A 22,512-nucleotide genomic window follows, 5' to 3' on the forward strand; every position below is an offset into this window, starting at 1 on the left:
TGTGTCGAAGAAATTATAACATAGTGGTGTTGATTTTGAAGGATCATGACCATTGTGGCGTTGTTTTATAAATATCAGCACTATCGTATTGGAGAAATTACAATATTGTGGTGCTAATTTCGAAAGATCAGAACCATTGTGGTGCTATTTTATAAATATCAACACCATCATGTTAGAGAAATCACAACACTGTGGTATTGATTTTCAAAAATCAACACTAATGAATTGGACAAATCACAACGTAGTGATGTTGATTTTGAAAGATCAGTACAATTATGTTGGATAAATCACAACACAGTTGTGCTGATTTTGAAAGATCAACACCTTCGTGTTGAAGAAATCACAATACAATGATATTGATCTTTCAAAATCAACACCACCATGTTGTGATTTGTCCAATACATTGGTATTGATTTTTAAAAATCAACACCACAATGATCTTAATCCTTCAAAATCAGCACCATTGTGTTATGATTTCTTCAATATGGTAGTGTTGATATTTATAAAACAACACCATAATGATCCTAATCCTTCAAAATCAACACTGATGGGATATAATTTCTCCAATATAATGGTGTTGATCTTTATAAAACAACACCACTATGACCTCAATCCTTTGAAACCAGTAGCCATAACTTCATGTAGGAGGCTCAGAACTAGAATTACACACCATCTATGCTCCTCCCCTCTTCTACTCCATGTTTATGTTTCAGAATTTCAAATCTTCTAGATCCATCAATGAGTTCCAACTAAAACTTATTAATGACCTTAACCAGCTATGATAGGACCCAATTCAAGTCATAGTAGTGCTTCTTAGTCTCACCGTATCCTAAAGTCTTAGATTCAAGGTCTTCGTTATTATGCATAATTTGTTTTCAAAAATTCAATCGACATGTCAATTGACACAGACTCATAACTTCATATAGAAGTCCCAGAACTAGAGTTGCACATCATATCTACCTTCTCTACACTCTCCTCTTTCACTCCATGTTAGGTTTTAAAATTCTAAATCTTTTATGACCATCATTGAGTTTTGAACAAAATTCATTGATGGTCTTAGCCAATCGATGGGACTTAATCTAAGTGTAGTAGATTTTTGCAATGCTCCTTGACCTCATCGTTCCTTAAAGGCTTAGATTCAAGGTCTTCTTTGTCGTGTACAATCTATTTTCAAAAAAAAAGTTGGGGTGTCAATTGACACAAACCATGACTTCATGTAGGAGATTCAAAACTATGATTGCATATCATATCTACATTCTCCACACTCTTCTCTTCCACTCCATATCTAAGTTTTAGAATTTCAAATCCTTTAGGTCTATCAATGAGTTTCGAGCAAATCCATTGATAGCCTTAGACAGCTCTGATAGGACTCAATTTAAGTCTTATAATTTTCTACAAAGCTCCTCAATCTCATTGTGCCCTAAAATCTTAGATTCATAGTCTTCCTAGTCGTGTACCGTTTATTTTCAAAAATTCATATAAATGGTGATGTTTTCATGAAATTAACACTAAGGTGATGATGTCTTTATGATGATGTCTTTATGAAATTAGTACTAAGGTGGTAATGCATTTAAGAAATTAGCATTAAGGTGGTAATGTTTTGATGAAATTAACATCAAAATGATGATTTTTTTAATGAAATCAACACCCAAAGTGGTGATACTTTAACCAAAACTTTACTGAAGTAATTTTTTATTTTTAATTTTTAATTATTTTTAATTATTTTAATTATTTTCTCTTTTAATTAGCTATTAAAAAGATAAAAAGATAATAAACATATTTTTTTTTACTTTTTATAAAGTTCCTTTAATTTTATTTATTTATATTAATCTTCTTTTATATTTTTAATTTTATTATTAAAATTTTAAAAATATGAATAAATTTAGAACATCATGAATTTAATGATGTATTTTTTTTAAAAAAAATTGATGATCATCAATTATCTTTTACTAAATTTTTTTGATAAAATAATTACATTTTTATTTTTTTATTTGATTCGGTTTAGTTCAATTTAATTTAATTTAAATAAATAAAATTAATAATTTATGATGTAAAGGTGGGAAGAATATTTCTGTGCTCTTTGGGAGTTCCACAATTTTAAGTACGTCCTTTGATAAATTATCATAAAATAAATAAATTCTTTACCCCCAACAACACTGTTATATTAAAATATATACTTTATAAGGTAAAGTATTTTTTTAAATATGATATACGCTAGAGAATATCCGTCCGGAAAAATGACCAGCTAGCTAGGGAAGTTCCATCCGAGAACTTGGCTCAGTTGGATTAGATACCTAGAGATGGTACATGATCAGGAATATATCCGTAACAAGTTACTCATTGTTGGTTCCGATAGATGTCAGAGAGGATGCAAACTGATATGGATCGTCGAGATTAGTGCTTAATACTATCTTCGTAAACGATATTGCTCCGCTACAGGTGCTTACGGATAGCAACAATTCGTTCTCAAGATACAATGACGACGTGTCAGAATTGTAACACTTCAAATTTTGAGACCAGGGAATCTTCTCGTAGGTTTTTTTGGACTCCGAATGCACAAGATGAGATGAATGCGCAAAGGATGAGTAGAATCGATGAATTCGATGTTCTTTTCAGCATCTGGAATGATCTATTTATATAAAGGGAAAAGGTTGAATACCCTTTGATGAGTGGTTGTGACCTTTGGATAAGATTGATCTGGAGGTTTGTAACCCTTCACATAGTCCTCTTAATCTCATCCATCAGATCTGGAGGGTTGTGACCCTCGGATCTCCCTTTTGTCATCAACCGTCAGATTTAAATCCAAAGATCCATTTGATTTGACATTTCAGATCAAGTATCATCACCAGCGGTCAGATCGTGACTCTTCGCGATCCAATGCTCTAGATCATATCACATGCGATCCATCACACCTTTTTGATAAACGGTTGTCATCCGTTCGCCCAGTCAGCAGTCCAATCATCTCTCCTTGCCCACAGGGATACCACGTAGGCATTGCCACGTCACATGCGAGCCTGACACGTCACCCAAGTGCCACGTAGCCACGTCCTCTGAAGCATAAATTTAAGCTCCTCAATACTCCTCGCGACGACGCGAAGTGCACCAACAAAGTGCCCATTGCGCGCGTGCGCCTGTGGCAGACTTACAAATGTGAGCACCTGCTCACCCGTGAGAAGAGAGCACATAGACTTTTTATGTTAACTCTATTAATACAACAATATTAATAAGGAAGGGAAGACCATCGAAATTCTCTGATATAAGACTATTCCCCATGTATAACATTAATTAACAATCAATGTTATTCTAGGCCGATTTTAAATAATTAATTTTTCATTCACCGTTAATCAATTTTGAATAAATTAATAGTCTAAATCTATCTACGCGAAACGTAGATTTTGATTTTAAAGTCAATTTCGACTTTCATCGATTGATGACATTTCGATTTTTTACAAAATTGTATTGATTGTTAGAATATTATATATATTAAATATTCTATTAAATATTCTGTTTAGAATAAATCGTATTAAATATTCTGTTTAGAATAAATCGTCTAGAATAAGTCCCTATACTCATGTATAAATAGGGACCTATGGCTTGTAATATTTCAATCAATTCAGAATAGAAATATTTCCGACATGGTATCAGAGCCTAGGGTTTTTTAGCGCCGCTGCCTATTTTCCTTTCCGCGTCGACTTCCTGTTCGCTGCCGCCGGCCCTTGGATCTCTCCTCCCCTAGAGCGGGCGGCACCAAGGAATCTCTCCTTCTTTTGTTGCCGCCAACACCACTCCTCCTCTTCGTGCCTAGGGCCGGCGGCGGTGATTGCATGAGGCTTTTGTTGCATGGAATTCAATTACACGCAATTGGAAATTGCTTCCGTTTTCCAAACGGAATTAATCAAACAATGGGAGAAAAAGCATGCAACGTCTTCTTGCTTTTAGCAAGCCATGCATGCAACGTTTTGTTGTCCATTGGTTCTTCTAGCAAACCATGCCAGTGGACGTGAAGGCAGACGACCGCCGTTCTGTCCCACGTCGCTCTGTTCCACGCCAGTGGCCTTGCCCCCCTTTTCATCCTTGCCAAAGTCGCCAGGATTCCGTGGGATCTTGTTCGCCGGCTGCCGGAGACGGCCGCAAGTGACCCTTTCTGCCCCGCCGCGCGATTCAGCGATTCCGTGGGATCTTGTTCGCCGGCTGCCGGAGACGACCGCAAGTGACCCTTTTTGCCCCGCCGCGCGATTCACGCGCTTTCTGCCGCGATTCACGCACTTTCTGCCCCGCCGCGCGATTCCGTGGGATCTTGTTCGCCGGCTGCCGGAGACGGCCGCAAGTGACCCTTTCTGCCCCGCCGCGCGATTCACGCGCTTTCTGCCCTACCAGAGGCCGCCGCCGCGCGATTCACGCGCTTTCTGCCCCGCCGCGCGATTCCGTGGGATCTTGTTCGCCGGCTGCCGGAGACGGCCGCAAGTGACCCTTTTTGCCCCGCCGCGCGATTCACGCGCTTTCTGCCCTACCAGAGGCCGCCGCCGCGCGATTCACGCGCTTTCTGCCCCGCCGCGCGATTCCGTGGGATCTTGTTCGCCGGCTGCCGGAGACGGCCGCAAGTGACCCTTTCTGCCCCGCCGCGCGATTCACGCGCTTTCTGCCCTACCAGAGGTCGCCGCCGCGCGATTCACGCGCTTTCTGCCCCGCCGCGCGATTCCGTGGGATCTTGTTCGCCGGCTGCCGGAGACGGCCGCAAGTGACCCTTTCTGCCCCGCCGCGCGATTCACGCGCTTTCTGCCCTACCAGAGGCCGCCGCCGCGCGATTCACGCGCTTTCTGCCCCGCCGCGCGATTCCGTGGGATCTTGTTCGCCGGCTGCCGGAGACGGCCGCAAGTGACCCTTTTTGCCCCGCCGCGCGATTCACGCGCTTTCCCCGCCAGGCCGCCGCCGCGCGATTCACGCGCTTTCTGCCCCGCCGCGCGATTCCGTGGGATCTTGTTCGCCGGCTGCCGGAGACGGCCGCCGCCGCCGCCGCGCGATTCACGCGCTTTCTGCCCTACCAGAGGCCGCCGCCGCGCGATTCACGCGCTTTCTGCCCCGCTGCGCGATTCCGTGGGATCTTGTTCGCCGGCTGCCGGAGACGGCCGCAAGTGACCCTTTCTGCCCCGCCCGCGATTCACGCGCTTTCTGCCCTACCAGAGGCCGCCGCCGCGCGGAGAAACCAGAGGTGAAGCAACCTCTGCCATACTGCTCCTTTCTGCTCGCGAAGTGATCCATGAGCAAACTCAAGCTGATCTCTACTCTACCACCTTGAGTTTGAGGGGGGGGGGGTGTTAGAATATTATATATATTAAATATTCTATTAAATATTCTGTTTAGAATAAATCGTATTAAATATTCTGTTTAGAATAAATCGTCTAGAATAAGTCCCTATACTCATGTATAAATAGGGACCTATGGCTTGTAATATTTCAATCAATTCAGAATAGAAATATTTCCGACACTATCTTGAAACTTGGACCTCTACATTTGAGATAAGTTCTCCTATGCGCTACAACAACAAAACACATCATTTAAACACATGTCGCCTAATGTGACACATTCAATCACTTACATATTTTCAATACTGAACTCTTCAAGACATCAACACCCAACAAGTAACGTATTCAATAAAATCATAAAAATCGGAACACGTGTATTTGAATCTTCCGAAACATCATCTCCTCGGTTGGTGCCTTCCCCTCATAGCGAGACTTGTTACGAGCCTCCCAAAGCACATAAGTCATGCTTGAGATGCCAAGATATAGATCCTTCATCTTGTGGTTGATATTTTTATAATGTTGTCTAAAAATTTGAAATAGCTTATTTAACGTTGAAAAATCATGTTGAATTTCTAACCATTGCTTTACTTCGTCACAAAGAGCCCTAGTGATGGGGCACTCAAAGAATAAGTGATCATTGGACTCCTCTTGTTGGTGACATAGTACACATTCCTTATTCTCCTCATATGCATTTTTAACCCCTTTCTTTCCTCCAGCGAACCATTCTATCAAGCTATGTCTTTTATATTGTTCATTTCAATAATAATAACAGATGTAAATTTATATTTCATATTTTAAATAATTATAAAGGGGTCATCATTACTTTTATTGCTCCCCTAAACATTATATATTTTTTCGTATTATCTTAATCTATATTTTCTATATTGATTTTGTATACACTTTCTGTTGTTAATTGTCATTTTAATTCATTTAATATGAATATCAACGGAAAAAAATCCGAAATTTCGGACCGTCGCTTCCATTTAAACGCTCATCGGATCCGTTCGTCTTCTGCCGTATGAATCGAGACCGTTCATCTGATGTACTGATCCCGTAAAGTTCCATCGTCTTCATCGTGATGTTCTATTGTCGTCTCCCCCTTTTCTCACGATTTCGATCTCGAAATCTAGGGTTAGGGTTGCGATCACGAACTGCGTAAAATTTGGGCGTTTTCCCGATCGTTAATCTTTGGACTGTTCTAGGTGTTCGATTTAGTGGCCGATCGCAACGTCGTACTTGCGGCGATCGATTTTAAGGTTCTTGGATTCGTCGCCGGGGAATCGATGAACGACCCGTCGCAGGCGTTGAACCGAAGCTTCGGGATTTGGCCTCCCCCGCCACCGCCGGTGGAGGATCCGATGGGGTTCTCGAATCCCGGCAGACTTCCTCCACCCTTCGCCGCACCCGGAGGAGCCATGCCTAGCCGGATGAACTGGATGTCTAAGAAAGACGCCGACAAACGCAAGATGGCGACGGGCGGCAGCGGTGGAGGCGGAGCGGTCCCCATGGGTGGTGGACTGCCATCGCTTGGCGGTGGACCCGCCGGTGGACGCGTCTCCAGCTACAAACCTCCGACCCTCAACGAGCTCCAGTTCCAGAACCGCGTCAAGGCTCGCAGGTTCTACCAAAAGAAGAAATTTTCGCGCTCCGCCCCCTTCGCTCCCCGCAACACAACCTCCTTCATCATCCGCGCCAAGAAGTCCGGCGGAATCGCGTCGCAGGCCTCCCCGTACCCCGTCACGCCCGCGGTCCTCCCGACCCCCAAGCTCTCCCCCACTCGCGAGGTCCTGACTGACATGGTCAAGGAGGAGTGGGGCGTCGACGGCTACGGCTCCATGAAAGGGCGGATCCGTCTCCGATCGCCGAGCGGCGGCTACGAGATCCGTCCGGACGGCGGCGGAGAAGATGACCTGGTGGACGAGGAGGGGTCGAGCGAGAGCGACGTGGAGGAGCACCTGGAAGTGGAACGGCGGCTGGACCACGACGTGAGCCGGTTCGAGATGGTCTACCCACGGGAACAGCACGGCCTGGAGTCGGCGGCGGCGGACCTGTTGGAGAGCAGGGTGGACGACCAGGACGCCCGCATCGCGAGGCTGGAGGAGGAGAACCTGACGTTAAAGGAGAGGCTTTTCCTGGTGGAGAGGGAGATGGGCGAGTTGAGGCGGCGGCTGCAGTTGCTCGAGCCTAGTCACGGCGGCCTCCTAGAGAGAGAGCTGAGCGGTAACAACAACGACGATGCTCACAACAACAAGAACAACAACAGCGACAGCGGCAACCCAATAGAGGCGCCTCCGCCGGAAGTTGACGACGGCGGCGAGGAGTGCTCGGCCGGGAGCAGCGGCAATCCCACACTGGAATGAGTGAGAGGAGCAAGAAGGTACGGTTCCTGCCACCGCTGTGTATAGTCCTCGTCGCCAAATGCTATAGTAGGATCATAATCTTGTAGAACTGCTTCATATCAACCTGTGCAACTGCAATCAAGAATCGATCAGATGATTGAAAGACTCTGTGTTCTTTTTTTTGTTGTGTGGATTCCAGATTTACTACTCAAATTTCTTCGATATTGAATGTGATAATTGGTATATCAGTTTCCTGGTCGTTGAATGTGATGCTTGGCATTTCAGTTTACTCATCGAGATTTTCAGTCGTCAAAATGCTGCAATCTCTATTTATCCTTCTTAATTATCATTTATATGGTTCCTTTATTAATAAAGAGGACATTTTAATGATAACATACAACTTTTACATGGATTTTAACGTTAATTAAATGTTAGAGCATTTTTAAAAACTGGTAAAAACATTAGGGGGAAATTTCATGAAAACTTTTTGGTATATTTAAATCACTCTTTAATTATCTAAATATTTATAAGCAGGATGGCCTTGTACTCGGTTTGTAAATTTTATTTTTAATTTTTTTCATTTAAATATATAAATATATAATAATGTGTAGATTTTTGAAATAATTTCAGAGATTGAACGAATCACATATAAAATATTATTATTAACAAATTTTTTAAAAATAAATTATAAGACGTACTCTGATAATTGACTCAATGGGTTATATGGGCTCGAAGTCTCTTTCTCGGCCCAATATTTTTTATTATTAAAAAAATAATAACTTCTAATCGTAAAAATCAAAAGGTTCAACATTCATCCAAAAATATTTTTTTCACTAGAATTTTTAATCAAAACAGCTTTAAAATTCTAAGCATATGTTTTAAAAGCCAATAGACAAATTCCAAGTTATATGGCTGGAAGAGTTAGAAATTAATAAAAAAAATATTAAAGCATATCTTTAAAAAAATCTAACTGATATTGCAAGTGAATAAATCTATGTGAAGCTGAAGGGATCTTATAAACGACCCTAATAGTCAAAACAAACACAACCTGCTAATGATATATCATGTATAACGCACTTGCTGAATGACATTTTCTTCAGTGACATCCACATGATTCGAGCATAAGTTCATGACAATTTCTGTAACAAAGTTGCAATATTTACATTTGCGCACAAACTATAAGCTAAATTGACAACATTTGAAAAGGCAAAAACAAAAACAAAAAGCCAAATGAATTATAAACATTTGTGATTCACTTCTTCTGTTGCTTTACCTTTTTCTGTAATCTGATCTAAAACACAAGTTAGACAATCAAATGCAACGAATGAATCACCAAGGATAAATTTACAAAAAGAAATTTGATTACTGCATCAAATAAGATTCCATCGGCTCTAACATTCATATAAGAGCATTACTTTGCAAAAACGGAAGATAACAGCGAATAGCACACGAAGGAAGCCCAAAACGGTTTCGAAGGAAAAAAAATGGTTAAGTACAAGTTAGAAATGCCGGTCTAAGTTTCCAATTCGCAGCTTTCATGTGCTATGCTTGTTCCAGAGACGAATAAAGCTGCTCCAGAATTTCCCTATTCATCATCCTCGTCCTGGTTTAATACAAAACAATAACTAAAGATTCAATACAGATTTATTCGAATTTTCAATTGGGAACAATTACAGAACAAGTTTTGAATGATCACAAACCTCCTCGCTTCCCTCACCATCCTCATCGTCATGCGCATCAGATTTGGATTTGTCAGACTGATCTTCATCAGCGATATCAGCCTGGCGACCCCGAAGACTACCGCCTTCAGCCTATTTGATCATTATGGATTAGTTGATTGAATATTGGATTAATACATAAGTTAAATAGAAAGGCATACTTGGTTCTTGTTGTATGTTGTTATCTTCTTAGTGTACTCTGTCTTCAATTTCGCAGCCTTGTCAACAAAGGGAGCCTTATCCTGTAATGCAAGCAGAATTTTGCAATTTAGATCGAAGTTAATTGAAACATTAAATCGTATCAAATGGGGGAACACGAATTGCTAAGAACTACTTACGTCTTCAGACATTGACTTCCACTTATCACCACCAGCTTTGCCGACCTATTAACATCAAATTTAATTGATTCTGGATCACTTTTTTGAAAAGCAAAAAATTAGAAATAGTAGCGTATGGATCTTAGACAGCACAGAGACGAATCTTACCACAGAGACAGATTTATTGTTAGGGTGCTGTTCTTTGAAGGTTTTCCTGAACCCTTCCCTGGCAATCCAAACATGAATCAGCACGGCGATCAAGCCATAAAAAGGAATACAAGGCTCTAAAAATCAATAAAACAGGAGAACTCACATGAAGACAAAGAAGGCGCTAGGGGGCCTCTTAGGCTTGTTAGGATCCTTCTTGGCCTTGGTCATCTTCGGCATCTTACTTGCACGCTCCGATCCCTTCCTAACAGCGAGCCTTCAGATGTTTTTAAAAAAACACAAAAATATCAGATCACACATCCCGGAAGCTACGGATCACTGCTAATCGTAAACACAAAAAAGCCAAAGATCGACAGATCGACCAAAAAAAACAAAGCGACAAAAAATCAGGAGGAAGCATGCTCACTTGCTGTCGGCTTTCTTCGCGCCATCAGCCTTCGTTTTCCCCTGTTTCATGGCGAGACCTAGAACAAACCCGATCAGATAAACCATCTATTCACAAAACACGATCGAGAAGAGAAGAATCATACCTCCAAACGGATTCGCAGTGACGGCCGATCAGGAAGAAGCAGGATGACGCTGTGCAAGGAAGACTTGCGGAAGAAGAAGCGCTAATAAAGGTCTAGCGGCGGAGCGAATTGTGCTAAAACTGGGAAACGCGATCTGACGGCTGAGATGGCAGGATGCCGGTTTTGGAGGGTGATTTCTCACCGTACACATCAGCGATCCAAGTGATCGCCGCCGATTGGCGTGTAAGATAATTTGATAGCGGTGGTAGCCGTTGGACCGTTTTGCAAGGAAATTCATCTTGCAGCGTGGTTAAAATTAAACAGTCAAATATTAAATTTACGAATTATAAATTTTGAAATTTCAAAAACTATATCCAAACTCACGTGAAACACGTGCGAGCCGCCGACAGGTCAACGTCGTCAACCGCTGCACACGTTTTGGAGCTCCAGACCAGCAAATCTTCTTCGCTCTGTACTTCACGGCAAGTATCTCCACGTCAATAAAAGAATTGGAATGACGCGGAAACACAGCTTTTGGGCATTAAATAATTAGTTTATTCTCTAAAATAAATCAATAATATTAATTTCCGTTCGAGGAAACTACCAAGCAGTAGCAGACAATGCATGGAAAATACAGTTGTCAAGATATTCACAATCAAACAAGTATAAATATATTAATTCTTTCCATAACTCAACAATAGTTACACCAAAATAAATGAAAGAATTGTCCTTTCGTTTAAAACTATGTAATTTTGAAGGAAAAAGCAAAAAGAATTTTTAGTTCTGCCATGGCATTCTGTATTGCCCCAGACGATTCACTGTTCCGAACCATTTCTGAGTTGTGTCTCGAAGCAAAGTATCGTTAGCCTCGCAAAACATATTGGCCCAGTTAGATGGTTCGATCGCCTCAAAACCTAGGCCGGGCACTCGGTCCCGCGAGCCTAGGCTTGTCGATTGCTTCCAATCGGCCACGTAGGTTGACACGCGCCTTCGAAACTTGATCTTGAACTCGTTCCAAGCTTGGTACTTGTAGTGGTTGACTCTGGCTTCGGTGAGTGTCAAAAATTTCGTCTCGCGATCATCTTTTAGCCCGAAATGGTGGATTGAGTTGATCAGCGAGTGGTTGATGGTGTCGAGTCGCACAAACGACTTGTGTCGTTCCTCGATTTGGCGACGACAAGTGTACCCTTGGGTCACGCCGCCTGCAGGGTGCCTACGGTGGCCCGATGGTCCGAACTCGAGACATCGAATGGAGACTTGACCGACTTCTGATGGGGCGACGAGGAGCGAGTCGATCAAGGACCGGTTGGGTTTGTCAAAATCGACCCAAGCCGGGGCGAAGACAAATTCATCCACGTCGATGAAGGCCATCCAGTCGCACTCGTCCTGATTCGAGACGGCACAATGGGAGAAACCCGCCTCCTGGGTCTTGGGCCAGGGCCAGGTCCGGACCACCACGTCGAACCCCACGGATCCGAGGCGGCTCACAACCGGCTCGAGCTCGTCCTCGCTCGCATTGTCGTAGAGGAAAAAACGCTCGACGCCGACGCCGGCGTGGTATGCCACCCACTCGGGGAGGAACTTGGCGGCGTTGAACACCATCGTGCAGGCGCAGACGGCCACGCGGCCGCGGGATGGCGGCCGGTTCCGGAGCGACGGGCTTCGGTACTCCGCCACCGTGGCGATCGGCGCCGCCTCTGGCGCGACGGCTAGGGAAACGCGAAGCGGTTGGAGAAGAGGCACGGAGGGGTGGGGACAGCGGAAGACCTCTTGGGAGGACGACGTGGCGGGCGTCGCAGCGAGAGCGGGGCCTCCGGATGCAGGAATGAAGACGCACTTTATGTCAGCGGCGGAGCGGATGGAGTCTTTACGGCGGTTGATGCCCTTAGCGAAGACGATGACGTCGTCGTCGGTGGAGAAGGATTCATAAGCCACTGACATCGACCACCGGATCATCTCCCGAGGAGCGAAATCGAAGTCGTGGCCGGCAGCGGCATAGTCGGCGGAAAGGCGAGGAGCATAGAAGGGTCGGAGACGACGGAGGCGGCGAGGCAGGGCGCATCGGAAGGCGGAGGCACCGGCGGGACGGGCGGGGGAAGCGGCGCCGGTGTGGAAGAGGCAGAAAAGGCTTCCCTCGGCGGTGGAGATGGAGGAGGAGGAGGAATCGGGAGGAAGGAGGAGAAGGACTTCCCAATCAGGAAGGAGGATGGCGTCGAGGGGCGGCGGCGGGGAACCTAGGAGCTCACGGGCGGCGAGCGATGTATGAGGGCGGCGGAGGGCGGCGGAGTTGAGGGCGGCGGAGGGGAGGAATTCCCGGGAGACGTGGAAGAAGACGGAGGCAGTGAAGAAGAGAAAGACGCCGATAAAGAGCAGCGAGATCGCCGGCCTCCGCCGCATGGTTCGATTTGAGAGCCGTGGAGGAGAAGGCAAGGATTAAGAACAAAGGGATGGGGGAGGAGTCGTGGTCTGTGGGAGACGCGGTCGAGGAGAGACGAAGATTTATATATTTTTTCCCCCTGTCTTCGACCCAGAGAACTTGGGAATGGGTCCCACCCTCTCGGTGGTGATGCATCCGAGTACACTTTCGAGGAAGCACTAAGCCGGTGCCAAACGCTGGCTCTCGCAAAATAAAAGGTCGATGGTTTTAGTTTTTTTTCTCTCCAAAGTCTTATCCGTCTAGTAATTGGTCTCCAAACGTGGGTCCCACATTTAGCCCGCCTTATGAAACGAGAGTATGAATTTGGGTAAGCAAATTGACAGTAGTTTAGGGCAACGAAAAGATAATATTCCTCAATTAAGGAACATTTATTGGTTATGAATAATAAATTATTATTAATTGTATAGTATGTTGGCAATGAGATAAAATAATATTATTTTTATTAACTATTTTACTAAATTAGAATGAGAAAATATAATGAAGAAACTAATTATTCATATCAAAAAAAAAAAAATCCTATTTTCCATACTTTTTTTAAATGTTTATTTTAAATATAGTTCCAATTCAGTGCACCAAACGTTTCACATCGCGGTTGTATCTCTCTTGTATTTTTCAATAAAACATTTTCTAGATTTTATTTTTTTTCCCGCTCAAGATTTTTTAGATCTTTTCGTGAAATATTCTTTTTTAATTTTCAATCAAGAAAATAAAAAATATTTGTTTCATTTTTATTTTTGTCAATTTTGAATTTTCAATCTAAATATGGCATGTAGGCCGTATAATTTTGCCATGATAAATGTAAAGAAGGCAAATTGGTATGAACCAAATTAGTAAATTTAAAGAAGGCAACCCCAACAAACATCCATTTCAATTTCATAGTATTATTCCAAATTATACATATATAATTTATGCTAAATTGATCGATTTAATGCCAAATTGGCAATTATTGAGCTTATATTTAAATAAGACGTTTGAAATTATGTTTGAGCGTCGATTATTTGTATTAAATATTATGTATAGTTTGGATTCTTTATAGCAAACAAGCGATTATAACATGTTTTTTGTCAAATACTTGCATTTTAAAAAAAATTAAACAGCACTATAATAATAATATACATTAATAAAAATATTATTTATTAACTTAATCAAATGATTATTGTAGCATGTACTCTCTTCCTGTTTTCCTTTGAACGCCTCCCTTTTCGTCCGTTTAACGCTCGCTAGTCGCTTCTCCTCTTTCGTCCACTGCTTTCTCTTCCATCCTCTTCTCTTTGCGAGTGACCACAAAGAGCGGTCATATACCTAAACCTTAAACCCTAAAATTTCATTTTGAGCTTCGGCTTCCGGAAGAGAGTAGAGATTGGAAAGTTCACCTTTTTATACCTCAATTGCAATTTGAGACGCGATAAAGGTTTCTAGATCTTGGGGTAAGCCACTGAGTCTACATCTTTCTATTCCATATGTTCCTCTGCAGACTCGGTGGCTTGGCAAAGCACTACCACTGCCGCCACCAAGGTGTTCGACGATATTCGTCAATGAATTCAGTGCCGCTCTTTTACACGGGTTCCACGCGGTCGGACGAGCACGTCGAGCTCCCTAGGAGGCTACAGAGATCAGAGAGGAAGCCGCTCGTGACGGGCATAACCGAGCTCAAAAGGACAAAGAGGGCCGAGAGGAAAACGAAGCAAGAGGTGCGCGAGATCACGCTGCGGCCGCCCGACAATGGCCTTCTGGTCAGGAGTTTGGTTCCCGTGGCGCACGAGGTTTATCGCTTGTGGCAGGTGCTCTTCAAATGCGCTTCCAGGGTTTTGGAGCAAGTCGATGTTCATGTGTGCAGGTATTCTGTAAATAAAGATGAGGGTTTTGGTGCTATCAAGTTTTAGATTTGCTTTCGAGGTTGTTGACTTGCTTGCAAATCAATCGCAATGCTGCAGAGTGTGCGGAGAAGTTCATGTAGGAGGAGCTCCTCATCTGATACGCACTTGCGATGTTGCCGGAAGCATGCCCAGCAAAGAACACAGTTGGGTAAGAGGAGGGACCGAGCATGTTCTTCCTACGGTCGAGTCGTTCCATCTGTATGACAGATTGGGGAGGGCGGTCTCGCACGAGGAGCGTCTAATGGTTGACAGAATTCCCGCTGTGGTAGAGCTATGCATCCAAGCAGGCGTGGATGTTCCAGAGTATCCAACAAAGAGAAGGATCTACCCTGTTTACAATGTTGCAGGAAAGCTGTTTGATTTCGAAAGGAAGTTTCCTCGTGATTATTCTAGCGGAAAAGACATACAACCACATGGTTTTTGGGAGAAAAAGAAGAAGAACAACAACAACCAAAAGGAACGCGAAGCAGAGTCATTTGCATTTGCAGATGATGCACAAGGTTCGTTCTACTTATGTGTTTGTCAAAATGCCTTCCAGAGTTTGGCTCGTCGCATTGGCCATTTGCATATCAGATTCAGCATTCTGCTGTCTCATTGATTTTCTTGTGGTGTTTCAGAGATCGCCACACAAGGCATGGAAGCATGGGAGAGGCTGCATTCCGGCGTTTCGGAGCTGATGACGAAGTACCCGGCTCAAACATGCGGGTTCTGCTCGGAAGTCCAAGTGGGAACCAAGGGCCACCGGGCGCGGATCTGCCAAGCTTACAAGCACCAGATGCGAGACGGACAACACGCGTGGCAGGAGGCGACGGTGGACGATCTTGTGCCGCCGGTTTACGTCTGGCATGTTCCCGATCCCCGCAGCGGCACGCCGCTCGTGAATGAGCTGAAGAGGTACCTCGGAAAGTTGCCAGCTGCGGTGGAGCTGTTTGCTCAGGCTGGTGCCGGCGTCGGCGAGGCTTATAGAGGGATGATGAGAGAGGACGTGTGTGTGCCGGAATTGGACGAAGAGAGATTAGTGGTCTGAAACTTCAATGCTAAATCCGCGTATTTTCGAATTTTTGTATTATTATTATTTTGTCATTTTATGCCAAATCAGTATCGAATTCAAATCGGACCGTTCGATTGGATTTAAAGGTTTATCGAATTCGATTTGAAGTTCATTTCCGCTTATCGTCGGTTGGATCCCTACCCCGCTCCGCTCTCCAGTTCTCTTCTCGCGTTGCCGTCGCCGTCGCCGTCGCCCCTCCGATCTCGCCTCCATCTCCTGGTTCTGCACCCTAGCCAGCGCGTTCGTACCTCCAGATCGAGCTTCCCTCGGCTTCGCCGTACCCAGGTACCCGTTTCCATTCGCCGATTGAAACATCCTTCGCAATGCTTCTAGTCTATTCAATCTCGGTGCTCGCTGTCTTTGGGGTCTACTATTATTTGTTTTTGCAATTGATTCGAACAGATCTTGTGTTCCTCTCTGGGTAGATGTGATGCTCCGTCGATGTCGTGTAAGGACACGGATAGCTCCTGCCTATGTCCTACGGAATTTGGGTGCCAGATTTGTTAATGTAGGTATATCTACATTTTCTATTAAACTTGGTTGAAGATACTGATTACTGATTCTGGAGAGGTTGTGGTTTTATTAAAGCAGTGTCTGTAATATTGTAGCCATCGATGTAATTAGGCTACGCTTTCAGTTATTAGGAAATGACCCAAGTTATTGGTTTGAGCAGCCTCTAATGATCAAGTTTATTAAAATGGAGTGGCAGACTTCAATTTAAGGCATTCGAGGCCAAAGCTTCATGGATTTTGGGAGAAGACACCTATGTTGGGAAATTAAACATTATTAACTGGAGTAGTTTGCACAATGGGGGAAAACTAGAATTCAATCTAATGACCTGGGAGATCTGATGTTTAGTTCTGTTAGTAAACCATTTATTCCCTTAGCTTAAAATTTTAGGAAAAGGCTCAATGTACATAGAAGTACTTTAGACATGCCTCTGTCAAAATAGTTTCAATAGTCATAACAAACATGACATGATGCCAACCACTCACGACATCAATCTTGACTTAGCAGTCAAAGATGCACGATATATAGAAATTATATCAGTCAATATAGTATTCCCTGTGAGTTTATACTTTGTTTGACGACATGGAGAGAATCATTGTCATAAATGATATATAGGATCATTCAGTGTACTAGGGAAAAAATGGGAATGGAAAAACTGGATTGGCACTTACTAAGTGTTGATGTTGCTTGCACTACATGTTGATGCAAATTTTCTTCCTTTTAACCTTTGTCTAACTGATTTTATTATGTTATCATTAAGTCAACAACTTTCATAAATTTAAGATCCACCACAATGGCTGCCTAAGGACTCTATCACATGCTTTCTCTTAGTCAACTAAAATCATACACAAATTATCCTTCTATTCACTATGTTTCTCCATTAATTGTCTTTTTATTTAAATATTATTTTTTGTTGATTCCCCTAAAATATAACCAAATTTATTTCCGGAAATGTTTGTTTGATATCTTATTCTTCTTTCAAAAACTTTTTCCTCTAATCTTGCGCAAGCAAGATGAAATTTCTTATAGGTATTTGCATTCATTTTTTTTATAGGCATTTGCATTCTTTTCTTCTCTTTTCTTATAGGCATCTGCATTCTTAATATTTGAGAGGATGGTTCGCTTATATTCATGCTCCTCAGTTAAGTTTCTATAACAATATATTCCTTCCATTGGAGGCACAATTACAGTGATGATTATTTTTCTATTTCCTGAAAGAGGACACAAATAATTGTCAACGAGGAAAGTGAGTGTCTGAACTAACTCTTTATTTCAGTTTTTCTTTTGTGTATAAAAAAATTAAATGCTAAAAGCTGTTACTTTTTTGCAAAGTAAAAGAATACAACACGAAATGAGGAGAGGGAAAACCGAATAAACCAAATATCAAGTCAGTGTATAGATTACAGAGTAGAGTTCGATGTAGTGATGATCTATTTTGCAACATGATTGAAAAAATAGGCATCGGCATTCAGCATTTCATTTGGGAAATACAAGCGTTGGCAATAGTGGATTATCATATTCTATTTATAAGATCGAGTATGTTCTCCCTGGAAATCCATGTGTTGGCTATTTACAATATGTATGCAGGTTTAGAAGTTTGAAGGTTTGCACGCTGAGAGAAACATGAAAATATCAAGAAAGAAATTTTTTCCTGAACCAAAAATATAGGTGTCCATTACTGTATTATTTACTTTAATTGTCATCTTTTTACAAGATACATGCATAAGCAATTCTTTTAAAACTGGGTGCTAATGATGGCCTCTCAGTGTAAAGGCTGATGGTTGGATCATTACAAGCTTAGGATGTTGAGAAGAGTGACTCTATTTTGGATTAGTCTTCTAAACAAGCATTCTAATCCAGCTTCAATGTCCTCGATGTTCTGCAATGTCTGGCTTTCTAGCTTCTTCAACGTCCTGTGATTGGCTTCGGTATGCTCATGCTTCAAATCATCACAAGCTACTTTTCTCTTGTGCAATGCCTTTGAGATCAGTGACCATCTTCCGGTTTTTGGTCTGGGGCTTCGCACGGTCAAGAAGTTGAAGATGGATTGGAGTAGAGAAAGAGTGATCTCTCTTGCTTCCTTCCATGTCGTTGTCACATGGTATAGATCATTGTGCACACAACATAAGACAAGTCTGTCATCCATCTGCTTCAGTAACTTGATGCAATTCTTGATACCTTGTTTGGCCTTCCTGTCTGAACAAATGGGAGAATGCAATTTACTCTGGCAAACTGTTTCTCCTCCCCTTCTATGGGCCATTTCAAGGTCTCTAATATACTCTTTTGCCAATATCATGCAATCCCTTATGGTGCCAAGCAAGTCCAACAGTCTGATGGAGATATCCAACTCTATTTCCACCCACCTGTTATGTTGGGTGTTGGAAAAGAGCTGGCTGCTGCTAGACAACTGAAGGAGCTCATCAATGCACTCATGCAAGCATGCAAGGGCTTGCAGTCCCTCACAAATCATTTGGGGTGTTAAATAGTATTCACCTGCAAAAGACTTGAGTTTCTGCAGTTGCTCTTGCACTTCGAGTATGATGGGGTGATCTCTTGATGGCATGCTGATGCACCGGACATGGGAAGGGTGAGTTGGGATCACAGGAGAATCAACCATATTTGCGATGTGAATTTGTGAAGCTTGCAGTACAATGAGCTTAGGAGTAGAGAGAAGCAGGATGCCAAGATGAGAATGATTGTGGAGCTCTCCCTATTTATAGATCCATTGGAACAGATTGGAGGCAAATGGAATCTTTCCAGCTAAGACATACATGATGTGTGAAGCATGGTGATTGGATCTTGTGTCCTTTTTGCTGAACAGGTCAATTTCTTTCCTCATTTTAAATCATTTTGCACCTATATATCTAAGTATGTCTTTGCCTTGTGATCGTACAACTTATGACTGTATTCTATATATTACTGTCAATGAGATTAAAGACAAATCATTTAAGCAGGTCAGATTTGGAATCTCCAAGATGTTTTTGTATTTATAATTCTAAATTATGAGCTAATCTCTGATGTGCAGGTGCCCTGTGTCTGATTGTTAGGCCACATTTTGAAGACAGGATCAACCAATCAACTACATATCATTGCAAACTTATTACCTATATGGTGGCAAATAGGTTCAGTAACTAACCAAACATGAAAAGGAAAATAAATGCTTATTAGGTAGTCAAGCCGTTGAGTTTGGGGAGTTCCATTTTCCTCGAGGATATTCCTTCTGTCTTTGCAAGTTTTGAAATCATATTTGCAATAATACGCGAAGTTGTAAAGAAGCAAATGAAATGCCTCAGTTTCATATGAGATGAGCAACTAAGGTTCTTTATTTATAATGAGGACAATATATTTCCAGTTACTTAGATTTGTTTCTTTAATCTTCCAAAACGGTATGTCTATAGTAGTCATAAAGATGCTGATAGATCTAATTTCTGTGGAAAAGCATACAATTTAGAGGATATACATGCTGAAACTTGAACATGGTCAATGTATCTCTTTCAAGATTCATAACTAGACAATTTAGCCACTCCAAGGCATACAAACAATGACACAGACAAGCACATATTCGCATACTCCTACTCTAAGAAGAAATGACTGTTTGGAATCTTCTTACAGACCCAGTTACTTGAGCAGATTGATAGAATCTTTCAGCAATGAAGCACGGAATTTGGTCCCTGTACCATTTTTTACTAAACAGGTCAGATTTCTTTCCTTCTCAAACCCTTTCACAGTTCTATATATTAATGTGCTTGCCTCTATGGTAGAACGCATGATCATTATTTTATGTATTCCTGTCATCCTGTCGATTGTCTAAATGATGGACTAATCTCCGATGCACGGGTGTTATGTCTGCTAGTTAGGCCACACCTTGGAGATGATACCAAGAATCATTCAACTATGGATCACTTATTACCTGGATATGTTAGGGTACAGGTTCAGTACACTACACCTAATATGAAAAGAAAATGTGTGTACCTGATTGGTAGTATTAAAGAAGCTGAGAATGTTAAGAAGCAGAGACTCCAGTTTGGATTATTCTTTTAAACAACAACTCTAATCCTTCTTCATGCATCGATCAGAAATAGTGTACTTTATTTAAGGGCAGCTATCTTTATTTTCTAATTATCTGCCAAAAAAAGTCTGGTTTCTGCAGTCTAGATTATCTCCATAGCTCACTCCCAAAATGTCACAATATCTCTTGTAGAATCCTATCCGGTCCCTTGACGCAGCAGATTCAACAGTTCGATTGCCACACTCCACCCCTCCATCGATGATGTCGGTGATGGCACCATATCCGGCAATCTCTCCGGCCAACATGTCTCTATCCGCCGACTGCCATCTTCCGATGATTACATCATCGGGCGACGATGACGGTCTGGAGGACAGTGGAGTCATCCGGAGCCAACTGGCCTTCTTCAAGGAGATGGTTACATCCAGAGCCAAATGCCTGTCTCTATTCTCCGGCTGCCATCTTCCGACCATCACATCATGGGGCGATGGCTTCGGGGACTGCGGAGTCATCCAGAACCAAATGGCCGTCTTGAAGGAGATCACCGGATCAGTCGCGACTAAGTCCGGGTTGGTGAGCAGGTCCACCCCGATGGCTCGCCCAGCTGCTCCATAATTGTAGTTGCTGCATAACGTCGGCGAATAAGTATATGATCAGCCACAGCATAATAATTAATACGAAAATGCTATGCTGCGTGCCCCGTGCTGTTCGACCCGTGCGCGACATCTGCGACCCACTGTTGCCCTCGCCGGGCCGTCCGGCCACCGCTGGCCTCTCCTTCAGGCGCGATCAACACTCAGCTCGCTGGCGCTTCGTCCAGTGTTGGATTCTGGCCGGATAGTGGTCCGGCTGGAATCTGACGTAATTTGACCGGAAACAACCGCCTCTCACTGTGCGGACGCCGGTCCTTCGGCCGGTCTCCAATCGCGATTCGGTCGGAATCCGACTCGATCGCTGTCGACAGTGGCCTACGCCATGGCAGTGGCGCGATTGGGCCGGATTTCGACCGAATCGCAATCGGAGACCGGACGAGGAAGGACCAACGTACGATGCCGGCCCTTCCTCGGCCAGTCTCCGATTGCGATTCAGTCGGAATCCGGTCCGATTGCCGTCGACAATGGCTGCGCAGTGGAGGGTAGCTGTTTCCGACCAAATTATGTCGGATTCCGGCCACTATTCGGCCGGAATCCGACGTCGGATGAAGCGCCTGCGAGCTGCGCGTCAATCGCACTCGAGGGAGAGGCCAGTGGTGGTCGGACGGCATAGCGAGGGCGGCGGCACTAGCGGTGGATCGGCGATGTCACGCACGGGCGTGCAGGAATTTATCACGCAGGATATCAGTTCTCATAATTAATAAATTGAGTGAGTGCATACGTACTAGGAGATCTGCATGGGTCCCCGTCCGTAGTACTTCTCGCCGGCGGCGCATGGCCACTCTGCGCTGGGCACGCAGTAGTCCGGCGGACTCCCTTGTTCCCTATGGAAGCAGTAACCCCATGCGTACGGACCATCCGGGGCGCTAGCCCATCCTCCTGTTGAATTATTTTCATTTTCCCCTAATTAATTAATTAATTAATCGCTAATATTGTTTGATCGATCGATGATCCATGGCCGTCTCGGGGATGAACTGACCGGTCGTTTCGTGCGATGTCTGCCCGAAGAAGGCCGCGAGCTCCCTCTTCCGGGCGGTGACGTCGCCGGTAGTCCCGAACCCAGGGAAGGACTCTGCGGCGGCGATGAACGCACGGTACGTGTAGAAGCCTCTGGCCGGGCAGCTGCGGTCGTCGCGGTGCAGCAGCATCCGGTTGTAGTCGGAGAGAGTTAACAGCCCGTCTAATTCCTGCGCGTGGCTGTGCGGCGGCGTCGGGAAGAAGATGAGCAAGACGAAAGAAGAAGAAGGGCTCCATGTGTGACAGGGTTGTCGAGGAACCCTAGAACTACAAAATGTGCGTCATATTTCTCATGAGGAATTTTATCTGTTTTAAATCGAGTGTTTTGGATTAAGTTTTTTCTTTAACATAAAAAAAAAAACTTAATTCTATGTAGTTGAAAATAATTATGTAAAAAAAATTGTGGAAAAAATTATGATGCATAATTTTGAAAATAAAATGGAATAAAACAATTCTAAATTCTAATGCGCTAGCAGTCAGTCAGTCAAAGCCAGCGGTGGAAAAAACTTGGAATTTTTTTTCAGTCTTTTCTTTATTGAAAGAAGATCTTTAATTCGAAGAATGCGTAGGTCATGTGCCAATTAACTTAATTGATAAGAGCCTTTGA

At 43.4% G+C, this 22,512-nt stretch overlaps 5 protein-coding genes and 1 pseudogene across 6 annotated transcripts; 2 read left to right on the forward strand and 4 right to left on the reverse strand.

The window, feature by feature from the left end:
- The first annotated feature begins 6,404 nt into the window (after nucleotides 1–6,404).
- On the forward strand, nucleotides 6,405–7,824 carry LOC141837978 (uncharacterized). Its single transcript, XM_074725353.1, has one exon. It carries the CDS (start codon nucleotides 6,587–6,589, stop codon nucleotides 7,661–7,663), a length of 1,077 nt encoding a protein of 358 aa, XP_074581454.1. The 5' UTR covers nucleotides 6,405–6,586; the 3' UTR covers nucleotides 7,664–7,824.
- Nucleotides 7,825–8,983: 1,159 nt separating this feature from the next.
- Nucleotides 8,984–10,565, reverse strand: LOC141837979 (HMG1/2-like protein; annotated as a pseudogene).
- Nucleotides 10,566–11,003: 438 nt separating this feature from the next.
- On the reverse strand, nucleotides 11,004–12,810 carry LOC141837976 (glycosyltransferase family 92 protein At1g27200-like). The gene has a single exon (XM_074725350.1). The coding sequence runs from the start codon at nucleotides 12,749–12,751 to the stop codon at nucleotides 11,132–11,134; it is 1,620 nt and encodes a 539-aa protein (XP_074581451.1). The 5' UTR covers nucleotides 12,752–12,810; the 3' UTR covers nucleotides 11,004–11,131.
- A 1,140-nt stretch (nucleotides 12,811–13,950) lies between these two features.
- On the forward strand, nucleotides 13,951–15,700 carry LOC141837977 (APO protein 3, mitochondrial-like). The gene is made up of 3 exons (XM_074725352.1): nucleotides 13,951–14,628; nucleotides 14,726–15,168; nucleotides 15,286–15,700. Exons 1-3 carry the CDS (start codon nucleotides 14,252–14,254, stop codon nucleotides 15,693–15,695), a joined length of 1,230 nt encoding a protein of 409 aa, XP_074581453.1. The 5' UTR covers nucleotides 13,951–14,251; the 3' UTR covers nucleotides 15,696–15,700.
- Nucleotides 15,701–18,018: 2,318 nt separating this feature from the next.
- LOC141837370 (uncharacterized) lies at nucleotides 18,019–18,999 on the reverse strand. The gene has a single exon (XM_074724785.1). The coding sequence runs from the start codon at nucleotides 18,844–18,846 to the stop codon at nucleotides 18,019–18,021; it is 828 nt and encodes a 275-aa protein (XP_074580886.1). The 5' UTR covers nucleotides 18,847–18,999.
- Nucleotides 19,000–19,648: 649 nt separating this feature from the next.
- On the reverse strand, nucleotides 19,649–22,153 carry LOC141837563 (basic endochitinase-like). Of its 2 annotated transcripts, XR_012602539.1 has the most exons (4): nucleotides 21,868–22,153; nucleotides 21,614–21,767; nucleotides 20,174–20,859; nucleotides 19,649–20,139 (listed from the first exon to the last, which is right to left on the reverse strand). XR_012602539.1 is itself a non-coding variant. In XM_074724942.1 (3 exons), exons 1-3 carry the CDS (start codon nucleotides 22,034–22,036, stop codon nucleotides 20,349–20,351), a joined length of 834 nt encoding a protein of 277 aa, XP_074581043.1. In that variant the 5' UTR covers nucleotides 22,037–22,153; the 3' UTR covers nucleotides 19,649–20,348. The 2 variants fall into 2 exon arrangements, 1 of the variants encoding a protein (XP_074581043.1); XM_074724942.1 differs by having other exon boundaries at nucleotides 19,649–20,859.
- Nucleotides 22,154–22,512: the final 359 nt, after the last annotated feature.

The sequence above is a fragment of the Curcuma longa genome, chromosome 11, assembly GCF_044706935.1.
Source record: "Curcuma longa cultivar G26 ecotype Majalengka, Jawa Barat chromosome 11, ITB_CL_G26_1.1, whole genome shotgun sequence".
NCBI lineage: Eukaryota > Viridiplantae > Streptophyta > Magnoliopsida > Zingiberales > Zingiberaceae > Curcuma > Curcuma longa.

Coding starts and splice junctions, on each gene's coding strand:
- LOC141837978 (XM_074725353.1), top strand. CDS start 6,587: ATGAACGACCCGTCGCAGGCGTTGAACCGAAGCTTCGGGATTTGGCCT.
- LOC141837976 (XM_074725350.1), bottom strand. CDS start 12,751: ATGCGGCGGAGGCCGGCGATCTCGCTGCTCTTTATCGGCGTCTTTCTC.
- LOC141837977 (XM_074725352.1), top strand. CDS start 14,252: ATGTTCCTCTGCAGACTCGGTGGCTTGGCAAAGCACTACCACTGCCGC. Junction 14,629..14,725: donor GTCGATGTTCATGTGTGCAG/GTATTCTGTAAA, acceptor GCAATGCTGCAG/AGTGTGCGGAGAAGTTCATG. Junction 15,169..15,285: donor ATTTGCAGATGATGCACAAG/GTTCGTTCTACT, acceptor GTGGTGTTTCAG/AGATCGCCACACAAGGCATG.
- LOC141837370 (XM_074724785.1), bottom strand. CDS start 18,846: ATGGTTGATTCTCCTGTGATCCCAACTCACCCTTCCCATGTCCGGTGC.
- LOC141837563 (XM_074724942.1), bottom strand. CDS start 22,036: ATGCTGCTGCACCGCGACGACCGCAGCTGCCCGGCCAGAGGCTTCTAC. Junction 21,768..21,867: donor GACATCGCACGAAACGACCG/GTCAGTTCATCC, acceptor ATAATTCAACAG/GAGGATGGGCTAGCGCCCCG. Junction 20,860..21,613: donor GGACCCATGCAGATCTCCTA/GTACGTATGCAC, acceptor GACGTTATGCAG/CAACTACAATTATGGAGCAG.